The sequence below is a fragment of the Hyaena hyaena genome, unplaced genomic scaffold (genome assembly GCF_003009895.1).
Source record: "Hyaena hyaena isolate Hyena2069 unplaced genomic scaffold, ASM300989v1 scaffold_277, whole genome shotgun sequence".
In the NCBI taxonomy this organism is placed as follows: Eukaryota; Metazoa; Chordata; class Mammalia; order Carnivora; family Hyaenidae; genus Hyaena; species Hyaena hyaena.
Window position 1 is genome coordinate 1,389,524 of NW_024080905.1, and position 24,025 is coordinate 1,413,548.

The following is a 24,025-nucleotide window of genomic DNA, read 5'->3' on the forward strand; positions in this document are numbered from 1 at the left end:
AAAAAGAAAAAAAAAGAAAAAAAATAAAATGGAAAAGAAATATAGGTCAGAATGTTGCAAAAGTAATGATAACCACTGAAGACAAAAGTGATCTATGATAAAAATAATGAGAACCTCTGGAGAAAACAGTGAAACAAATAGACCAAAAATATTAACAGAAATAGAGGGGAAAATTCCCAAAATAAAATCTACTACAATTCATGATGGCTCATAATACCTGTGAGCCATTATTGGGGAAAAAAATAACTCAGTCACTTAATCTAACTAAGCAAGAGATGAATCCAAGAGAACTCCAGAATAAAGCTACCATGTTAGGAAAGAAATTATGGTTAGAAAACAGACAGATCATACAGATCATATCAAAATCTTTGCACCTTAGAAATAATAATGTGATCGAAGTAGGAAAGGGAGACTCAAAAAGTGTCTATTTGAAAGTTAGATGAAGCTGTGCATCTTTAGGATATTAGTTGATGTTATTGTCAGGAGCTTCGTTGGGCTGGGAAAGACAGCTGAGCTCTCAGGTCAGAGTAGTTGATTAAAACAGCAAGACAAAAATGAAGGAGCAAAGCCTTTTTCACTTACTGCGGTGGTATAAGCAAGTCTGTGCAGTAAGAGGAACCCCCAGGGCCCCCGCTTCATTTCCCCCTGCAACACCGCACGGAGGAAGAGCCTGCCTTGACAGTACAGGCATGGGGGTCAGCTCACTGTCCAGGGAGCCCCTGGCCTTGCGGAAATTGTAAGAGGGGAGGGCTAGGAATGCAAAGTGCTAAGTACCATTCGGAGTGGGGAGAAGAGTCTTCAAGGTTTTCACAACCTTCTCACATAAGGAGGCGTAGGCAGAGCCGCGGGAAGAGACCTGGACATGCAGATCTAGGAAGGACGCGCTGGCCGGGTGCCTGAATCCTTGACTGCGACAGCTCTCAGAGCCTGCCATGTGCTGGCCGTGTTCCAGGTCCAGAGCGGGAAGGGCAGCCTTCGAAACTGCCCACAGTCAGGCCTGAAAAATCGCAGGGAGGCTTAGAACCAGGAGCAGGACTCCTCGGTTACAAAGACAGCTAGTAATAACCCTGCAGCCTGTAATTTACCTAGGTAGAAAATGAGGAATTCCTAGGCACTACTATCTAAACTTCACATGAGCAGAAACCTTGTCCGATTCGTTCATTGCTGTCACAGACTCAGCACAGTGCCTGGCAGAGAGTAGATATTCCGAAGTATTGGTGAATTACTTTCTGAACGTTGTTGAATGAGCAACATAGTGGGTTAAAAACATGGACAAATACCAGGCAAATGGAAACAAAGGTTAACAGTTTCAGAATTGATATTAGTTAGAATGATTTCAAGGCAAGAACACTTAAGAGTCATAGAAAGTTACGTTATAATGATGATTAGTACAGTCCTCAAGAGAGATTGTCTTATTTATGCACAAAATAACATGAGAGTTCACAGAACAGGAAATGGTAGGAAATATCCACTCCGGTTTTATTGGATGCCTACCATATGCCACATACAGGAAAATCATTGTCTTATGAATATAAACTCCCAGTAATTCTAAGTAAAATATGACCAAATAGATCAGAAGCACATTAAAATAATAGCATAACCCAAATGGATTTTGTTTGGGGGAGTATAATAGTAGTTTAGTACTTAGGGATTCAATTAATATTATTCAACATGCTAATAATTAGAAACAGCAAAACTAAGTATTAGAAAATATTTGACCAAATGCAGGGTTTTCTGCATTTGGATTTTTAATCTCTCTTAATAAAATTAGGACATGTGTACTACATACATGTATGTCATTTGGTGGCTTTACATGTATATGTGCATGTTTATATTTCTGTTTAAACACATACACACACATATTATCTCCAAATCCGGTAACATGTTACATGGTAAAACTTTAAAAGCATTCTCACTAAAACAATGAATCAAACAAGGATGTCCACCTTTGACAGTGTTATTTAGTATTGTTGGAGATGTTAGGTAGTATACTCATTAGGAAATAGCATATAAATATTAAGGAGGATTCTAAAGAATAATTGTATAGGCCTGGAAAACAAAAAAATATACTATGCTAAAAATAGTATGAGGAACAATTAGGTCATTTAATAAGGAGTCTTTAAAAAGTATGATAACCAGTAGCTAATTATATATACAAAAAAAGACATGTTAGAAAATATAATGGAAGAGAGTTCTTATTTATAGTAGCAACAAGATACATAAACACTGAGAAATAAACTTAAGAAATCTGCATGACCCACACGGGACTAAAAGATTTGAAAAATGGAAGTATGACTGAATATTATACAAATTTCAGGTCTCTTTAGATTAACTATATAAATTTACTAAAAAGAGTCAAAAGTTTTCTAACCTACCAAGTTTTTCCTAAAGTATAAATGAAAATGAATTAAAAGAATAGCAAGGAGACTTTCTGCAAAAAGAAGCAATGAAGCCAGTAGTGGAACTATTAAACTGCTCATTGATGGGCGATAAAGTGTTACGACGCCGAGTTCACCTAGCATTCTCTGAAAGCAAAGGTATTTTCATAACTTGTATGGCCAGCTTACATAAAAATAATAGGTTTCCATCAGCTTTCAGACATCAAATTATTAAAGATTATTGTGTATCTCCGTAACTACTTTCTTGAATTTCAACACATTTAATGACCTAGAATGTCAGGTTAAATAGAGTTGTAAATGGCGTAATTGAGTAATTATTTCTTGCATATTGCCCTATCATTTGATTTTTAAAAATCACTATTTTGAAGGATGCTTTAAGATTGTAATTTTTTATGCCAAGCTGTATTGGAGGCAGAAACTATGGGCACCTGGGTGGCTCAGTCAGTTAAGTGTCCATCTTCGGCTCACGTCACGATCTCATGGTTTGTGGGTTCGAACCTGACATTGGGCTTTGTGCTGACAGCTCAGAGCCTGGAGCCTGCTTCAGATTCTATGTCTCCCTCTCTCTCTGCCCTTCCCCAACTCATGCTCTGTCTCTCTGTCTCTCTCTCTATGTGTCTCTCTCTCTCTGTCTCTTGTTTGCTCACTTGTATGAGAAGTAAACATTAAAATTTTTTTAAATGGCTAATTGAGTAATTATTTCTTGCACATTGCCCTATCATTTGATTTTTAAAAATCACTATTTTGAAGAATCCTTTAAAATTGTAATTTTTTTAATGCCAGGCTGTATGGGAGGCAGTAACTCTGTTTACTTCCTTTAGATTTTAGACATAGGATGCTCCTGATGTAAAAGATAGGTGTTTTGTTTTTACTTTAGTTTAGGAATTTAGCTTTAATCCATCTACATTTAGCTATGAAAATAGCAATTTGCTTATCACAATAGCCTTGTGCCGACAGGCTTTCTAATGTGAGTATGATGTGCTAATTGCACTGCTGCGCCCCGTATATTCAGACAGACTGGTCAGTGTCTGATTTACAGGTTGTTTTCCCTAGAACTCACGGTTTCAGAGATTCTTCAAGAACTTTTCCATATTTAATTTTGATTTTATTTTACACATATACCTTAGACAACTTAAAAGCCTATGATTTAAAAATGATAGACACATACATTCAAACTTTAATACGATAGACATCTGATGGGTTCCTCAGGTTAATTCACTTTTTACAGAACTTGGAATATAGCTTGTCCTGCCTTATTCATGTAATTGAACTTCTTACAAATGTGTCATGATTAGGAAAGTTGTGCTTCTAGGCTTGTTGCTTGTTTCTGTCTAAGCGTGTACACCGAGAGGGCTTCATGAGAACTGGAAAGCCCATGACTTATCTCTCTCCACAGTAGACCCCCTTATCCATGGGGGGTGCATTCCGGGACCCCCAGTGGATGCCTGAAACATCAGATAATACCGAAACCAGTATATATACTGTATTTGTTCCTATACATACATACATACATACATACCTATGATAAAGAGAATTTATAAGCTAGGCACAGTAAGAGATTAATAACAGCAATAACTAATGATAAAATAGAGCAATTATACCAATATAGTAATAAAAGTTATGTGAATGTGGCCTCTCAAAATATTATATTGTACTCCCCCTTCTTGTGATGATGTGAGATGACAGAACACCTACGTGATATGAGTGATGCAGGCATTGTGGCATCAGAGTTAGGCTACTGCTGATCTGACCCTATGTCAGAAGGAGGACCTGATGGTCTAGAGTTGACTGAAACCAGAAAGTGAAATGAGGGATGAGGGAGGTGGGCTACTCTACCGTATTTATCTTCTGATATATGAAATAGAATCAACAAGGCATGTTTTCCAACTACTTAGCCCAATAAGTAAGATTATTTTGATTAATCTTTTTTTTTTTTTTTAATATTTTTATTTATTTCTAGGAGAGAGAGAGAGAGAGGGACAGTGTGAGCAGGGGAGGGTCAGAGAGAGAGGGAGTCACAGACTGAAAGAGGCTCCAGGCTCCGAGCTGGCAGTCAGCACAGAGCCCAACGCGGGGCTCGAACCCACGAACCGCAAGATCATGACCTAAGCGAAAGTCAGACGCTTAACCGACTAAGCCACCCAGGCGCCCCTATTTTGATGAATCTTATCTGTAATATTTTAAAATATTTTTTGACTACACACAACTGTAAAACAACATACTAATTGTGAATATCTGAAAATGGGACCTTTTTTTGTCTCATGATATTTTAACAGAAACGTGCTCAGAAAGGCTGGGGACTGGTCAGTATATCACATTTCCTAAATAAAAGATATTATTGAGAGAGAGGTGTGAAGCATTTTTTTAGACACCATGCTAAAGATTCATTAGTTATACAATGAAGTTCTCCCTGTTTGGCTCCAGAAAACACAGAGTATTAGACTTTAGGTGTCACAGGGGTGTGAAACGCTTAGGGTTCAAGGGACAGTCCAGCTCAGCTTTGGCCGGCTCTGAGACTTCAGGGCAGTTACTCAGCTTTTCCTAGCTTCGGTTCACTTCGCCAGCTTCCTTCATAAGATTGCTTTCGACAGTTAGCTTAACTCAAGTTGATTTGAAAAGTGTTAAGTGTTATATATTTAAACTTTTAAGTGTTTTAAATAAAACTATTAACTGTTATAATTTCTGATATATTTAGTTCTAATTAGTTAGCATTTTTCCTTCTTCCCCATTCAGTGCATATTTTTACATATTTTTCCCCAAATCTTTATTCCTTAGGGCATTACACTAGAAGAGTTTGACAAATTGTCTTTCAATATGATTTTAATGAGCCCTCCCTGTCAGCCATTCACCAGGTATGTATGATACATATTTCTCTGTTGAGGAAGAGAGTACTTTTGAGGGATTCATTAAATCAAATTATACCATACTTTCAAGCATGGACACTTTGAAGACTATTAGCTGCATTTTCATAATTTTGAAAATTGTCATAAAGGGTGCCTTTACCTACTCATTTATGATTCAGGATTAATCTAAAATGAAGTAGCAATTATTACCAAATGAGCAAAATAATTTGGTCAGTAGAAGATATGCAGAGACTATATGAGACCTCTTTTATACTTCTCTAAGATACAGTATTTTTTTCTGACCCAAAGAACGTTAAATTAACTTAACTCATGAGCATTCAGGAATCTTTTTAATTGATTAATAAAGTAAGTTTTCATAATAAATATTCAATTCCTAAATTACTTAACTGTAATTAAAAGCTCATCAAGAATGGATTCATAAATTTTCTATTTCTCAATTTGTATATACATTGAATAATTGTGACTTTTCATAGCTATGTTGCAATTCATTATTTTATTATATAGTATTTATTTGGCTGTGTTTCAGGAAGTTATATCTTAGATGAACTCTTGAGTAATCCATCTTCATTTAGATATTTTTAATTATTTTAAGTAATAATGCTAATCCTCTGTCTTAATTGGAGTTTGCCATTTAATTTAACATGTCTATGGGATAGGCATTTCTATTACCATCATTTTATTGGTGAGAAACTGAGGCATCGAAAAGTTAAGTAACTTATTAAAGGCCATACAATTGGAAAATGTCAGAGCCAGGATTTCAATTCTTTTATATATTGATGTTTAAGTGTGTAAGATGATTTTAAGTGGGATATCACATGTCATAAATAAGCATGAAAATATTCATTTAAATTAGGATATTTATGAATGTCCAGATAAATTTTGCTTTATTCCTTTTTTAAAGTTTATTTATTTATTTTGAGAGAGAGAGAGAGAGAGAGCACTGAAGAAACAGAGAGAGGGAGAGAGATAATCTCAAGCAGGCTCCGCACCATCTGCGTGGAGCCTGATGCGGGGCTCAAGCTCACAAACCGTGAGATCATGACCTGGGCCGAAATCAAGGATTGGATGCTTAACTGAGCCACCCAGGCGCCCCATAAGTTTTCCTTTATGTAAACAACTCTTTAGGAAATTAATTCTCCCAGGATTTATTGTGCGCCTGGAGGCCAGGCATTGCTTTTAGTGGGTAGTTCCCAGCCTCCAGGAGCTTATAGTCTAAGGGAAATGACTGACAAAGAATTATGTTATAAAATGATAGAAGCCATACAGTAAATGAATGCCGGAAGTGCCGTGAGAGCACAGAGGAGAAAACGGCTTGCTGCATACCCGGAGACAGGAATCCTTTTAGAGTCAGTATCTGAACTGTGTCTGAGAGCAGCCTGGGAATTCATCAGAGAAGGTGGAGGGCAGTCCGTGTAAGAACGCCTGCGGGCATGTGCGGTCCACGGAGGGCATGCGGCCCAGCACTGCGTGGGCTCTTCCTCCAGCGCTGCCGGGGCCTCCTGTGCCAGCCCGACTCCAGCTGCCGACCCGGAACACTGCCATCACTGGGTTGCTGAGAGGAAGGCCCACGGTTTCGGAGGTCTCTGTGCACGTCCAGGGTGAGTGTCCCCCTGAGCCTCACAGCCACGGAGCGCTCCGGCCGGGCCGGAGGCCGGAGGAGACGCACGAGTGGGGTCCAGGAGCTCATCAAGGCAGTGAAGCTGATACGTAACGAAGTCTTCGGTCTGTTCCTGTTGCTACCACCGAAGCCCAATCCCAGTCTTCGTCTCGGTGTGATTCTTCATCGCATTGAACCTTACTCGTAATATCTAATCGCTAGTCCAAATACTGCCCCTTTACGGGACCCGTTCTGACCTCGTCAGTCTAACCAAGCCGCAGCCCCTGTCTGTAGAATCAGCATTCAGGTGGCTCTTATGTGCATTGGACAGGATGCCCTTAGTCTTCCCTGCTGTGGTCCGCTTAGATGCTTAGCTCTCCGCGCCTTTCCTCTGTCCTTGCCGCCCTGCCCAGCCGGCGCGTTCACCTGAACTCGTCTCATCTGGCACAGAGCAAAAGGTGCCATCAGCCAGTGTGTGTGTGTGTGTGCGCGTGTGTGTGTTTCCTAAACAGAGATTTTCAGAGGTTAATTCACTTTATTCTTCATTGACTATTTGCTGTTTGCCTCATGTAAGTCATTTGGCCTACTGTTTTATAAGTATATTTATTAGATAGGCAAGGCTTTTTTTTTAAAAAAAATTAAGTGAATAAATGGATTTTGTTCCCTGTAGCCACACAGATGATCGTGTTTTCCGTGAAGAACACCTAATGTTAGTTTTCTCAGTTTTGATGTCTTAAAAGTGATTTGGTGGGGTGCCTGGGTGGCTTAGGTGGTTAAGCGTCCGACTTTCGCTTAGGTCATGATCTCACGGTTCGTGGGTTCGAGCCCCACGTCGGGCTCTGTGCTGACTGCCAGCTCAGAGCCTGGAGCCTGTTTCAGTCTGTGACTCCCTCTCTGACCCTCCCCTGCTCACGCTGTCTCTTTCTCTGTCTCCTAGAAATAAATAAACATTTAAAAAAAAAAAGTGATTTGGTATCTCTCTATAAGTAAGATTCTTGGTGAGTTTTATGAACTTTCTTTGTCCTTTAGAATTGGCCTGCAAGGTGATGTGACTGATCCAAGGACGAATAGCTTCTTATATATTCTAGATATTCTCCCAAGGTAAAAATTTAGATTTTTTTTTTACAAGCTTACCTTAAATTTAACACTTTGGATCTGGGAGAATGTGACATGTGTCATTTTGTAGAGATTATCAGCTTATACGTGTATCCTTCAGAGACCCTGCATGTTGGTTATCTCTTCCGCCATGATGGATGGAATCACGGCAAATGTTAGCCATTTCCACAGTGGCCACTACAGTGAGTGACAGGGAGTGACAGTCTAAGAGTTAAATTCTGTCACCTCTTCTTACAGTATTAATGCAAACTATGCTAATGTTGGGGAACCCTGTTGCCTGTGACCTGGAAACTCGGGCTCATCCCAGAAGCTGCCATTCTGTATAAACGGTAGTCCTTTGCAAGTTGTACAGTCCAGAGCCTCTGTGTGTACCCATGTTTTCTGATAAACTTCAACGGGAATTAACATTTCAGATGCGCACTTCATTAGATGTGCCATTTTTATGGGGAAAATGAATAAAATATGAGTTGTCTCTATCCCCTATGAAATTCTTTTCTGGAAATAGAGAGTTCAGTAAAATTACTTACCTCATATCTCCAAGTAAGGCTTTTCTTGTTACTTATTAGTAATGACGTGCAGAATTCCATTTGTTTTTGTTGTTGTTTCAGATTACAAAAATTACCGAAGTATATTCTTTTAGAAAATGTTAAAGGTTTTGAAGTATCTTCTGCAAGGTAAAAATGTATTTGCTTTGTGTTCATCTTAAACTTGGTATATGGTGGGAGCTGTTGTGAAATAAAGATCTTAAAAATAAATGCATACATTCTCACATTTTCTATATGTTATATATTTCATTTAATAATACTGATTTTTACTAATTAGTAGTGTAAAGTTTCACAAAGTTAGGTTCACCTGATTCTCTCCCATTTTGATGTTTGAGTTTTTGCAGAATGAGCACTCAGTTTAATGAGAATGGTATTTCTCAATTTCAGCTGCTTATATTGTTGCCTGTTTCTTTAGAAGTAGGAATGTTTTCAGTGAGAAATGTCCCTGTTGGGAGGTATTTTCTGTCACAGGGAAGCAAGCCCTGTGGCAGAGCCCTTTGAGATGGTAGTCCAGGCAGAAAGTATCCGGGTCCTTGAATCAGCCACTGTCTGTAGCAGTGCTCCCCCCACTGTCTGTAGCAGTGCTCCCCCCACCATATCTATAGCAGTGCTCCCCTATCTGATTTGCTACAGATAGAGTTCCATCCCCATCGCAAAATTATCGTTTGACTAGTGATTCTAACTCTCACCAGTTGGGATAAATTGTCTGGCAGCTTTATTTATTTATAATAGACATTATCTCTACCTTTTTTTGAAGAAATGTAATTTTTCAAGTACTGGACTTAATAAAGACCTAGGATCATTCTCTTTCCAAACAACTTGAGTAGAGATACAGTTTTCACATATAATGAAGTTTTTATGTGTAATTTATTATATAAGAACCCCATTTCCAGCTGTAGGGTGAAAGCTTTACTTTTTTCTTTGCTTTGTCTTTTCAGAGACCTGTTAATACAAACAATAGAAAATTGCGGTTTTCAGTACCAAGAATTTCTATTATCTCCAACCTCTGTAGGTACCAAAATTATTAACTTTTCTATAAAATTTTCCACAGGGAATTTGATGCAATAAAAAGAAAGGATCTGTTTTGAATATTTTATGTAAATCTTGAAACTAATTCAGATATGGATCTTTCTAAAAAATGTAGTACTGGCACATAGATTCATTTATATACATATTTTTTGGAAAATGTATATTATATAGCTTGGAGCTCACAGAAAATGTACATTTCTTTCCACACAGAAAATAAAGGATACTGTGTTTTGAAAATCTGTGACATTTGGTATTTCCAAATTGGGTGTACTATAGTTTATAATGCTTCAAAATAATCCAAAATAGAAAACAAAATGAACATATGATAATTTTCTAGTTAGGCTTTTGGAGACATACCATTAAAATGCAAACATTATGAAATGGTGTCATTTTCAGCAACATAGATGGAGCTATTGGGGTGATGCCCAGCAAAATAAGTCAGACAGAGAAAGGATTTCACTCAAAGAAAGGATTTGACTCAAAATAAGTCAGACGTATCGTAGGATTTCACTCATATGTGGAACTTAAGAAAGAAAACAAATGAGCAAAGGAAAACAAAAAAGAGAGAGAAACCAAGAAAAACAGACTTAGCTACAGAGAACAAACTGATGGTTGCTAAGAAGTGGTGAGGATTGGAGATGAGTGAAACAGCACTCATTGATGAATGAAGAGCACCAGATGATGGATGCACGTGTCGAGTCACGATATCGTACCCCTGAAACTAATATAACACCGTATGTTAACTAGACTTGAATTAAAATAAAATAAAATTAAATGCAAACATGGCTTCTGTTTCATGGATATGAAATTAAAGTAGGTGGTTAAGATAAGATATTTGGTAGATCTTGTATATTACAAGTGTCTCTGTTTTTTCTTTTGCCACTATGTTTGTTAACCTCTTATTATCTTTAGCCTATTCTACAGTTATCTGTCCTGAAATTAAAAGAAAACCCGTTTAAAAAATCAGATGTACATGTATTCTGGAAATTGGTATTATGTCTGGTCTCATTAGGTTTATTTCATATTTATTGCCTCTTAACTTTAAAATTAGTACATCCTCCTTTTTAAAAACGTAGTAAATAGCAAGAATGGCTATACTTGAATTTTACTTTTTATGATTATTATTAATAATGAATGTAAGGATGTCTATATAATTTCTTACCTGGGAGGTGCACAATGAAAGTGACTCCGAGACCTCCGACTCATCACATGCAGTCTCTGTTCATTCAAATAAAGGTGCAAAGCAGCAACTTAAAAGGTTTGACAATCTGCTACAAAAACATCTTCCACTTTTCTGGTAGAAACTAAATACACACCCGTATGAGGTTTTTTTTATTTTGTTTTTTGTTTTTTACTTAAGTGCTAACAGTTGATACAGATGCCTTTAATTTCCTGTAGTAACTAACTGCTCTGCTTTGCTTGCAGCTCGGCATTCCAAATTCAAGACTACGGTATTTCCTTATTGCAAAGCTTCAGTCAGAACCATTGCCTTTTCAAGCCCCTGGTCAGGTGGTATTATTATTATTATTATTATTATTCTCATTATTCTGTAAGTTTATCTCAGTCCACTAATTTATTTCAAGAATGACTTTGTAGGGGCGCCTGGGTGGCTTAGTCAGTTAAGCGTCCGACTTTCGCTCAGGTCATGATCTGGCGGTTCGTGGGTTCGAGCCCCGCGTCGGGCTCTGTGCTGACTGCCAGCTCAGAGCCTGGAGCCTGTTTCAGTCTGTGACTCCCTCTCTCTCTGACCCTCCCCTGCTCACACTGTCCCTCTCTCTCTCTCTCTCCTAGAAATAAATAAAAAACATTAAAAAAAAAAAAAAGAATGACTTTGTAGAAGCTTATATATGTCCTATTGAGCCTATAGTATAGACCACAACCTAGGTCTATGTCCTAGACCTTTTTCTTCTCCTGATGCTGTTCATTGCTTTAAATAGGACAAAAAATAAAAACACTTCTTTCATTATTAGAAAAAAAATGTAAGATAAAAGTTGGAAAAACCGTTATTAGTGCCATTATCCTCCTTTTCTCTCCTGTAATTTCCCTTCTGACCATTGACTGTCTTGCATCCATCGTTTTTCCCCCAATAGAAGCCATTGACTATTTCAGATCAAATTGAGTTATACTATCTTAAAACTGGCTTAACAGTATTGTAACACATTGGTTGTGTTTTTTTTGAGGTCCCTGCTATATAGCCTTAATTGCTTAAAATACAGTGATTAGTACAAGCCAGAATAAACTGCTCCATTGCTATAGATAGGATCTGTAATTGTGCACGCAACTGTCCATGTTTCCGGCAAAATTGCTGTGGAAAACGGGGAGTTTCAGTGGTTCAGTGAAGCTTTTTAATAATCACGGGTAAGAACTCAAAAGTCATGTCCTCCTAGCAGGGGGTCAATAGTACATCTGCCTTTCCGTGGTGGTCTGTTCCGAAAACGGTATATAAACAGTATTAACAAAGGCATCGTCGTTAAGAATTCATGCAACTATTTTTCTCTTACAAAATAGGACATTAGGCATGCTTACATGTTTTGCAGGAACAAAGTTTTCCTGTGGGACTCACAAGTAGAAAGAACCTTTCGGGGGAAACGGGCTTTCCTTTTCATAATTACTAGTTTTCTTTTATATCATGGGTATGTTCGAGTTTTTCTTCTTTAATAAAGGAATATGGCAAATTGATCCAAGACACATTTTCTGGAAATGTTAATGTTGCTTTCTCTTTTCTTTTCTTTTTTTTAATGCTATGCCTTTTATTCCCATGACTTAATCATTCTATAACTAATGTTGCTTTCTAAGCTTCTTTTTTAAAATGATACTGTATCTATATTCAACATGTTCCCTATTACTTTGTTGAATGTTTTCCTTAATATATATAGTAAGCAGGAACTCCATGAAATAAATCACTTTAGCCTAAGGACACTACAGCTATATGATCAAAAACTTGGAATAACTTGTATACATACAAGTAAATCCAGTTCTGTGTTTTTGTGGACAACTCTGTAAAGGCTAAAGAGATTTTTTTGCATAATGTTGACAGGGCATTATTAATTTATCTTTTAGTTTTTAATAAAGCTTTTAACAGGTCATGTATTTTTACCTAACGCCAGGTACTGATGGAGTTCCCCAAAAGTGAATCTGAACATACAGAAAAAAATACAGTAGTTGCAGAAAAGAAAATTGAAAGAAAGAAAATTGAACCAAATATTTGCTCTGATAACAGCAGACCGTGTTCTGGAAAAGAAGCCATTCTTTTTAAGCTTGAAACTATAGAAGAAATTGACCGGAAACATCAGCAGGACAGTGATCTCTCTGTGCAGATGCTAAAAGATTTTCTTGAAGATGATGTTGACACAAACCAGTATTTTTTACCACCAAAGTCATTGCTGCGATACGCCCTTTTGTTAGACATTGTTAAGCCCACTTGCAGAAGGTCCACGTGCTTTACCAAAGGGTACGTTTTAAAGAGACTTTTAAAACGGTATACTCAATAGAGACAGGTTTTTAGAGTTATTGTTTCTTCTAGTTCTTCTTAAAATAAGGACCATTTTACAAAATGTTTCTGCTAGAATGATTTTTTTTTTTTTTTTTTTTTTTTTTGCCCTTAATTGCCTGCTTTCGTGTTCCAATAGAATGCAGGAATAAAAATTCCTTCTGGCAGAACATTATGTGCACAGCCCACAAAAGTGCTCATAAAACACAATGCCATTTGTTTGGTGACCTTCATAAGAGCTTAATTACCCATGGTGGAAACATGGTTTCTGTTGATACTGAATTGCTCCTTTTTAGCACCTTTCCTTTTATAGCACATCAGACCTCAAAAATTTATGTCCACTCTCATGATCAAATGTATAGGAAGGCATTAAATTTTAATGTCAGGAAATAAAGTTAAATCATCTAGTGCACATTAAAGCATATTTAAATTTCATTCAGTTTTTTAAAATAAGTCATATATTTTTATGGTTCAAAATTCAAAAGGTACAAAGATTGTAAGGTTCCTTCCTCTGTCTCTTGCTCATCAGTTTTAGTGATTTCAGTTTACTATCTCATCTTCCCAAGGTATTATGTATCAGGGTGTATTTAAGTGTACATGTATATTTTTACCCCATTATTATGTAAATGGTAACATACTATATCTATTATTATTACACACTTTTTTCATTATGCAATATAAATGGCATATTATTACACATGAGCCTATAAAGAACTTTTCTGTTCTCATGGTATATGTATCATAATGTCTTTTATTAGTTACCTTTGGGTTGTTTTTTGAATGTTACTATATTTTTCACCAATTTTTTAAAACCTACAAAGAAGGGGAAAATTAGGCCTTTCCAGAAAATTTTGTAAAAGACCCCATCTCTGTTTGTTAACTTCACTCATGTGAGTGAGTAAACCGTACGATTTGCAACTTCAGGTCTCCTCTTTTTCACCCACTAGCTAGCTAGCTTTCATGCACACTATGGCCCTGATGAAACCATCCATATTTATTCTGATTTTATATGCTTGCCCTTGTACTTCCTGGGTAATGGGTTTATGGCTTTCCATTGCCTTCAAAGACTTTACTCAGCTGTTGTCTGTTTCCAAGTCCGATAAGACAAGACTTATCAATTTGGTAATAAAAAACAACCTTGAAATTCTTTTGTAATTATAAAGATGGTATAAAGAAACCTTAGTATAAAAGTATATTTTAGTGTAAATAGTATAAACATCTTTCTATCTATCTATCCATCTATCTACACACACACACACACACACACACACACACAATATATGAGAAAACAGATTTGCAAAACTGTTTTTCCTGGTGTAACTTTCTCTCACTTTATCTATTAGGGAAAACAACAATGATAATATTTTGAACAGTAACTTGGCAGTGATTTTAGGGAAGAAGTATTACTGATACCACTTTGCATTTCTGTAGTGTTTTATACTTCTAACAGTTTCATATACAGTGGTCTCTTTGTTGCAAGAAAAAGAGTGCAAACATTCTGCATTACAGTGAGAAGCAGACGCACATTCAGTGAGCCTGTGTTTATCATGGGCCGGGAGAGTGTGGTTTTCGGTGCATGAGGAGCAGTGATGGTTCAGGCATTATGAAAAATAGCAGCAATTTATTTTCACCTACGTAACATTTGGTTTTAATGTGGCAGGGCTGTTGATACTGAATAGCATTTAGATATAAAGTCCTAACAAATGCATGCTTTCTATGATGAACATTAAGAAACTTACAATTAATACAAAGAAATGGTAATTAATAATGCATGATCCAAAGTGGTTTTTGCGCAACTCAAAAAACTCTGCCAAATTTAGTGTTTGGGAAGTTTGCATAGAATTATCTTGTATTTTTCACCCAGCAATTTTTCACTTACAAAGCATGCTATGTGTTTCAGATGATTTCAGAAGGATGTAACTATTTAGATTGATTAATTCATTCAAGAAATATTTAAGAAAGTTCACATGAACAGATACATCAGACGCTACATAACATACATGTTAATCTTTCAGTTATGGAAGCTATGTAGAAGGGACAGGATCTGTGTTGCAGACCTCAGAGGATGTGCAGGTACTGTATCTTCTTTAGAGCCAAAATATTTGAAAACTATGTTTAATACTCAAAATCTGAGAATATGCAAATAATTTTATGTCTAATTCAGAATGAGTATACCTGTTATTCATATTTTCATATAATATAGTGTATATAATAATCCTTTACTACAGAATAAGTCTTTTTTGTTTCTCTTTGCTAGATGATTTTATGTACAAAGAATATTTTGTTTCACTTTCTCTTTTATTATTCTTACCTTTGGTATTCTTTTTATTCCGTAAGGAGTAAATTGAAATGCAGCATACAGTAGTTAATGTTCTCTAAAATTATGCACAAGCATCTTAATATTGGAGCCTTTCTTTGGATCACACATTATAAAACTGCCTTTTAGGGACAGAAATGTACATCTCAGCAAGGCTCTTTATTAATACTTCACTTGTCAACTCTTCATGGCATCATGGTCGAAAACAAGCTTGGGGGCTCAGTCGTTTAAGCATCTGCCTCTTGATTGCGGCTCAGGTCGCATGGTTTGTGAGCTCGAGTCCCATGTCGAGGTCTGCTCTGACAGCATGGGTTCTCTCTCTCCCTCTCTCTGCCCCTCCTCTGCTCATGTACTCTCTCTCAAAATAAATAAATGAACTTAAACAAAAGGATAGTTTTTTTAAAAAAAAAAACAAGCTTGATATACTTGCTGCAAAATATTTTTGCATTATTTTAAAGTGAAATCACATCATCTTCTTTCATCCTGAATTGAACTTACCATTAGTAAAATTTACCCCTGGTAAAAATCCTATCAGAGGCAAACGAATGAATTTGAGAAGTTATATTTACCAAATGTATTTTATCATTTTAAGAAAATATCTTAATTTGATGAAATTGTTTGTAAACACTAAACGTTTTAATGATCCATGTATTAGCCTTGTGAACTTGATTTCCTCAGCTGATCAGGTTTCTTTTTCCTATCTTTCACTGTATCTCTTTGTGTCATATTGCCATTGTTTATTTCTTATTATTTCATTTTTGAGGCATCAAAAATGACACGTAAACTGAAAGCTTTCTGATTTGTTCAACATTAAGCTTTTCATTTTTAAACATTTTGATTTCAAAGTTAACACTGCCATTGATGGAGCGATTAGAGAGTTTATTGCAAGAGACATTTTGCCCCGTGCCTTCTGCTCCTGTGTATTGTAGCACATATAATGCATACATATATGTTCATGCTTCTTAAACTGTCTCACAAGAGATGATCTTAATTAAGCAAATCTACTTGCACTCTACTTTATCAGTTTTCCTGGCTGTTTTCTTCCAGATTGAGAATATCTACAAATCCCTTACCAATTTGTCACAAGAAGAAAAGATAGCAAAACTGTTAATGCTTAAACTTCGGTATTTCACTCCTAAAGAAATAGCAAATCTCCTTGGATTTCCTCCAGAGTTCGGTATGTGAGATACACACAGACCCCAGCTTCCATTTATTAAAAGTCCCAGCGTTCATTAGGGACTCCTGCGTAGATTTGATGAATAAACTCTTGCCCAGCCAGATAGATGTAAGAAACCTTCGTCCTTTCCTGATCGTGCCAGTTTTGACATTTTCCTTCCCTCGTCTTTGTGCTTCTGTTGATAACCTGCCTCAGCTTCTTCCCTTCAGCTTCCATTCTCTCTGCCTTTACTCCAGTCATGGTCGCAAATGGTTTTCAGGGAAGAAGGGCCAAGTCCGCGATTCCTCCCCTCTCCCCACCGATGGTTATTAATCGCATGTCTCTCTCCAACTTATTTTCTTGATTCCAGAAGTCCTGCCCTAATAACCCACATAGATCTTGTGAAAGAATGCGTAGATGTGTCCTTTATATGAAGAAATTAAAAGGTGGCAGAGAAATTTTTTTTTTTTTTTTTTTTGGTGGGGAGTGTATTTGTCTTTCGTCTCCCGAGAGACACATTCTTACTGGTTAGGTACCGTCTGTCCTCCCTGTAAAGTAGAGAAACGAGAAGGTGGAGAGGTGGTCCAGGAAGGAGTCTTCCTAATGGAAAGAAAGGGCAACTCAGGAGCCCAGCTGCCAGAACTGACCAAAGATTACAGAGTCTAAAGCAGGGAATCTCAAGAACAAAAACGCAGATACAGTTACAGAGGGAGAAAGACACAGCCCTAACTCCTTTGCGGTCTGGAAAATCCAGAGGTCGTTGCTGTTAAGAGATTGGACACATTGTGTTTGCCTTGCAGAGCACCCTGCCCCATGCCTGATCCCTCCTCCTTGGCCCCTGTGCTCTGGGTAGGCCATACTGACGCCATCAGCGTCTCAGGCCGGGGTGGCTGTGTTCCCAGCACCTGGCTCGCACCAGCCGGGGAGGGACAGACCTCCCTGACCTGTTCCAGGCCTCCACAGGGACACAATGTGTTTTTGATAACTCTGGGAGGTTGAACACAGAAAAGCAAAACTTTTCTAAATCCAGTATTGTTGTAATATTAATACAGTACTATTTTTGAAGGAGAAACTGGGTTAAATGCATCCTGTTTTGAGTTCTAAGTAATGGATTTACAGATGAGGTTTTGGAGCACACCCTTCTGTACGTTGGGAACAAGCTGACTATATAATTTGACTGTCCTCTGGTAATTGGTTCTCAGGGGGTCGTCACAGCAACCAGGTTTATTTTGTAACTCTCTGCCTTTTTCTTGGTGATCTCATTCAGTCACAAATACCCTGGGGAGTGCTGTGTAGGAAAAACACACACTTTCCTTGTCTTAGTCTACGTCACACAGTAAGTGAGAACATCATCAAACAAATAAAGAGCTGAGAATTGGACTCAAGAATTTAATTCCCAGGCTGCCCTTTTGCTTACTATTTTTTTTTTCTTTTTTAGGATAAACAATCAAAGGTACTTTCCACATCACTAAAGAGAGAAAAGAAATTTAGTGTCTAATAACAAATTCCTGCGTTTTGAGTGCTTGTTTCCTTAAGTAGTAGCAGCCTCTGTGGTAACACTGAAAGGTAGCATGGACCCCAGAGTCAGACTGACCGAGTTTGAATCCTCGCTCCACCTTCATCCCTATGTGCTTTAGTGGACACATCTGTAGAATGGGGATAATCACAGCACCAGCGTCCGAGGGTCGCTGTGACAGTGTTAAGTGAGCTAACACGTGTAAAATGTTTACACACTGTCTGACACACAGCATAAAATTCAAATGTCACCTTTTATTTTTAAGGCGATGGATACTTATTTGCTTTTATAGCCTTTACTTCATAAATACTTCTCATTTTAAAATTTAACATATGTAAATTAGAATTTTTCAAAGCTCTCTGAAAACGTATGTGTAATACCTACAAGAAAGCCTTTAAATTAGTTAACCTGCTTGTAAAATACGTGATATTTGTATAATCAGTCTTGACCTGATGTCACCCCTGAGCCTCGCTGGGACAGACCTGTCCTTCCTGCATACTTACAATACAATCGAGTCTGAATCCAAAATGGGCATTGTTTGAGCTGCTTGTCCACCGTTAACGGTAGTTTGCATCCATCCGCTTGTACCTTGTGTGCTGGTTTTCTCTGCCGCTAGTGGCGTGCATTCATGAGATAGTGAGCTTAGGGAGAGGACCCTAACCTACACTTACAGAATGAAGGCTACTATCTTGACCTTGTTAATGCTATGTTTCTTTGCTTCTGAGGATTATTATCATTTTTAATGTACCTAAGTTTCTAAAAAAGTCACCTTTTAATTTTAAAAAAAGCTATATCTGTATATAAAATACCCAAGCACTCTTACATATATATAATTTTTACAAATCTGACTTGTTTGCTTTCCAGCATTTCTTACCCTGTGATACAATCTTAATATTACGAACAGTCATCCCTGGGATATTCTAAAAGCCTGTGATATATTTGTATCTTTGGCTAATTTGAATGAAATAATTTTTTAGATGTCTAATGTGCTTGCCTAAGACATACTGTCTTTATAATGGTAGTTTTATGATCTTGCTCAATTGCATATATAATTTTATTATGTGATCACTTATTTTATTGCAGTAAGTATAATGTCAACTCTGAAGTTGAAGCAACTTTATCATAGTCAACTCTACATTCTGGTCCTCACAAAGTATATATTTTGCTTTTCTTAATACTTTTGAATTACTTCATTTTATTATCTAAATTGCTTTTCCTTTATTTTAATTGCTATGCCAAAGGATACTGAACATGAAAATTGTAGCTAACATTATAGAATATACTTCATGGACAGTCTTTTATGTTGATATTTGCAAGGCTTTGTTCTAACAAATGTTGTATCTATGGGTCATTTGTTTTGAAAAAGAAAGTAGCAAAATAGAAGTCCAATGTGAGAAAGCCCATTTGTGGAAGCAGGATATAAAAAACAACTGTGAGGGACTTGTATCCAGAATATATAAAGAACTCTTATAACGAACAATGAAAAGAAATAATCCAACTTAAAAATGAGCAAAGGATTTGAATAGATATTTTCTGAAGAAGATAGACAGATGGCCAATAAGCACAGGAAAGGATGTTCAGCATCATTAGTTATTAGGGAAACGTAAATCGAAATGACAATAAGATACCTCTTCACAAAAAGACAGTAACTGTTGATAAAGATGTGGAGAAATCGGATCCCTTGTACACTGCTGGGGGGAGTATAAAATGGTCCAGCTGCTTTGGAGAACATTGTGGGAGTCTTCAGATGTTAGAGTTACTATCTGAGTCAGCATGTTCATCCCTAGGTATATAGGTATACCCCTAGGTGTATGTGTATTTATGTGTATTTATATATGTGTGTATATATAAATACATGTCTGAAAACACATGTGTACACAAAAATGTATACAACAGAATAATTCATAATCAAAAAGTAGAAACAACCCAATATCTATTAATGGATAAACAGATAAATAACATGTGGCCTATCCATGCAATCGAATATTATTTAGTTATAAAGAGGATTGAGTATTAGTACATCATGTTATGATGAATGAATGAACCTTGAAACTATGCTAAGTGAAAGAAGCCAGAAACAAAAGACAGCATATTGTGTGGTTCCATTTATATGGAATGTCTAGAATAGGCAAATCCATAGACACAGAAAACAGATTAGTGGTTGAGGGGCAGGGAAGGGAGTTGGGGAGTGAGTGCTAATGGGTACTAGCTTTCCTTTTTTTTTCATTGAAGTATAATCGAGATGTAATATTAGAATACCTTTGGGTATACAGTGTGATGATTTGATATTTGTATACATTGAGGAATGATCACCACAAAAAGTCTGGTTAACATCCATTACCATGTATCAGACATAATTATAAAAATTTTTTTCTTGTGATGAGGACTTTTAAGATCTATTAGTAACTTATTAGTAACTATAGTCACCATGCTGTACATGACCTCCCCATGACTTGTTTATTTTCTAGCTGGAAGTTTACACCTTTGACCTTTTTCACCCATTTTGCCACTCCCCACAAACTACCAGTGTATTCTCCGTATTTATGAGGGTGATCTTTTTTGCTTTGGTTGCTTTGTTTATTAAATTCCACGTTATAAGTGAGATCATAGAGTATTTTTCCTTTTCTCTCTGACTTACTTCACTTGGTATCATGACCTCAAGGTCCATTTGTATTGTTGCAGATGGCGGGATTTCATTCCTTTTTTATGGCTGAATAATATGTGTGTGTGTGTGTGTGTGTGTGTGTGTGTGTGTGTAGGTCTTTCCATATCTTGGCTATTGTAAATAATGTTGCAGTGAACATGGGGGTGCATGTATCTTTTCGAATAAGTGTTTTCATTTTTATACCAATAATACCCAGAAGTGGAGTCGCTGGATCATATAGTAGTACTATTTTTAATTCATTGGGGAACCTCCATGCTATTTTCCATAGTGGCTGCACTAATATACATGCGCTCAATATATTTTGGATATTAACCCCTTATCAGATATATGATTTCCAAATGTTTTCTCCCATTCAGTAGGTTGCCTTTTCATTTTGTTGATGATTTTCTTTGATGTATGAAAGCTTTTTCATTTGATGTAGTCCCACTTATTTAGTTTTGCTTTCTTGACTTTGCTTTTGGAATTAGATTCCAAAACATTGTTGCCAAGACTGACGTCAAGGAGCTTACTGCCTATGTTTTAGGAGTTCTCTGGTGTCAGCTCTTACAGTCTAGAGTTCAATCCATTTTGAGTTCACTTTTTATATCAGAGCATGATGCTTCTAGCTTTGTTCTTCTTTTACAAGATTGCTTTGGTTGTTTGGGGTCTTTGGTGGTTTCATATGAATTCTAGGGTTGTGTATTCTGTTCTTGTCAAAAATGCCATTGGAATTTTGATAGGTATTGCATTGAATATGTAGATTGCTTTGTATAGTGGGCATTTTAATAATAATTCTTCCAGTCCATGAGCACAGGGTATCTTTCCATTTATTTGTGTCTTCTTTCATTTCTTCCCTAGTGTCTTGCAGTTTTTTAGTATACAGATCTTTTATGTTCTTGATTAAATTCATTCATAGATATTTTATTCTTTTTTATGGGATTGTTTTCTTAATGTCTCTTTCTGATAGTTTGTGGTTAGTGTATAGAAACCCAACAGACCTTTGTATGTTAATTTTGTATCCTAAAGCTTCACTGAATTCATTTATTAGTTCTAACAGCTTTTTCAGTGGAGTCTTTTGGGGTTTTGTATATAATATCATGTCATCGGCAAATTGTGACAGATATACTTTTTCTTTTGCAATTTGGATGCCTGTTACTTCTTTTTCTTTGCCTAATTGCTCTGGGTAATACTTCCAATACTGTGTTGAATAAAAGTGGCAAAAGTGGGCATCCGTGTCTTTGTCCTGATCTTAGAGGAAAATGTTGAGCTTTTTACTTTTCAGTATGCTATTAGCTGTGGGCCACTTTCTTTTTGAGGTAATAAAAATATTCTGGAATTAAATAGTGGAGGTGAATGCAAAACCCTGACTATCCTAAACACCACTGACTTGTACATTTTAAAAGGGTGAATTTTATCTCCATAGAGCTGTTATTAACTAAAGGAAAACAACTGTGAAATAATGGTAGCCACAGCTTTTCCTAAAGTGCATTACCATACAGATTTCTATGAGTTTTATGGATATTATCTGTACTTATGTGTACGCTGAGCATAATATGATATGTTATATGATATGATAATATCACACTGTGTAGGCATTGTAACCTTAGATAATATTTTTGGCTTCAGATTCTCATTTCTTAATTGAACTTCATGGAGACCTTAGAGGTTTATTTATGTGAATGACCTCTGTGTTCTTACTAAAGGATGCAACCTTTTGTCTCTGGAAGTTAGTATTATAAATGATTGTCTTGTAAATTATTATCTCTCTCTTCTAGGGTTTCCTGAGAAGATAACAGTGAAACAACGTTATCGTCTACTTGGAAATAGTCTTAATGTGCATGTAGTAGCTAAGCTACTCAAAATCCTATATGAATAATTTAAAAATAACTCTGAAAGATGGTCACATTATTTATTCATATCCAGATAGTAATTCTGAAATTCTATTTTGAATTGATTTTGATGAAATTTAACTAAACTATCTTTATCTCTCTTTAAAAAGAAATTTGGATTTATCATAAAAATGCTGATTTTTAAAATTTTATATTACTGTATTTTGTAAAGTTAAAATTACTATTATGGTTTACAAGAATATATTTTCATATGAAATTGCTAAAGATACATGTAAAGTATTCTCTTTATGATATTATGGTACATACAAATTTAGGAGCATTGGAGGTTGAATGTCTACGTGAATTATTTTACAAAAGTGTCATGCTAAGCATAGTATAGTGAACCTGAGAAACTGTGTTTTTGTATGCTAGTTAAACAAATTGCTTTATGAATCCTATAATTTTATTTTTTTTTGTTAGATAATTATTCCTCATTTTAAAATGATGATTCTAATTCTGGCCTGTTTCAATATTGAATGTTTTACTGAACTCCACCCTTTAAATGTTTCTTAATTATATATAAACAAATGCATATAATGTTTTAAACCATATTATCATCATTCAATGTTATACAGCTGTCTGAAGAAGGTGTCAGAAAAAATAATCCTAAATTCTTGATTATGTCTCCATCAGGAAGCTACAGAAAATGTAGGTAAACATTATCCAGTTATCTTTAATTCTACCTCCATGTAAAATGCAAAACTTCATTGTCTGTTCTTTATTTGTAAATATTTTTTATTACTTTGCTGTCATCAGATCTTGCTTTTGTCTTCCTTCTCAGCTTCTGGTTGTAAGGTGAATTTGCCATCACATTCTGGGGAACGTCGTGTGGCATTCAGATTTTAGGGAGGAAACTATACCCTCTGACCCGATTTCATATGACTATTCTGTGAATTAGCTTTTTAAACTTTTTCTTTCTCAGTAGACTTTTTGGAATTAGGCTTTCTAATCAAACTGCCTTGTATTATAAACCCTGTGGTTTTATTTCAGTGATAAAAGCAAGTGACAAAAGAGAAATGAAAAGAAATAAGACCAGAAATTGTATAACAAAATAAAAAATATTTGTATTCTTTTTAAAAAAAAAATGTTTATTTTTGAGAGAGAGAGAGCACAAGCAGGAGAGGGGCAGAGAAAGAGGGGGCCAGAGGATCTGAAGTGGGCTCTGTGCTGACAGCAGACAGAATATTTTTATTCTTAAAAGACAATCATTTCGATATGGAGACATTGGAACCCTGCACATTGCTGGTGGAAATGTAAAATGGTGCAGCCACTGTAGAAAATGGATGAAGATTCCTTCAAAAATTTATACCTAAAATTACCATATGATCCAACAATTCCACTTCTGGGCATATGCCCAAAAGGATTGAAGGTAAGGACTTGAACAGATATTTGTACACTAATGTTCATAGCAGCAGCATTCACAACAGCCAAAATGAGGAAACAGTCAACATATCCTTGGGCGA

At 36.3% G+C, this 24,025-nt stretch overlaps 1 protein-coding gene across 5 annotated transcripts in view; it reads left to right on the forward strand.

Moving 5' to 3' along the window:
- Positions 1–23,612, forward strand: part of TRDMT1 (tRNA aspartic acid methyltransferase 1) — a 75,291-nt gene extending 51,679 nt beyond the window's left edge. For 3 of the 5 annotated variants that reach the window (XM_039245883.1, XM_039245878.1, XM_039245880.1), the window contains exons 3-11: positions 5,175–5,251; positions 7,890–7,961; positions 8,585–8,650; positions 9,460–9,529; positions 10,976–11,059; positions 12,658–13,001; positions 15,056–15,113; positions 16,405–16,534; positions 22,449–23,612. In XM_039245883.1, coding sequence (XP_039101814.1) covers positions 5,214–5,251; positions 7,890–7,961; positions 8,585–8,650; positions 9,460–9,529; positions 10,976–11,059; positions 12,658–13,001; positions 15,056–15,113; positions 16,405–16,534; positions 22,449–22,549 — 963 coding nt within the window. In that variant the 5' untranslated portion in view covers positions 5,175–5,213 and the 3' untranslated portion in view covers positions 22,550–23,612. Of the gene's footprint in view, positions 1–5,174; positions 5,252–6,774; positions 7,319–7,889; positions 7,962–8,584; positions 8,651–9,459; positions 9,530–10,975; positions 11,060–12,657; positions 13,002–15,055; positions 15,114–16,404; positions 16,535–22,448 lie in introns of those variants that run through there. The other 2 variants (XM_039245882.1, XM_039245881.1) reach the window with 2 other exon arrangements.
- Positions 23,613–24,025: the final 413 nt, after the last annotated feature.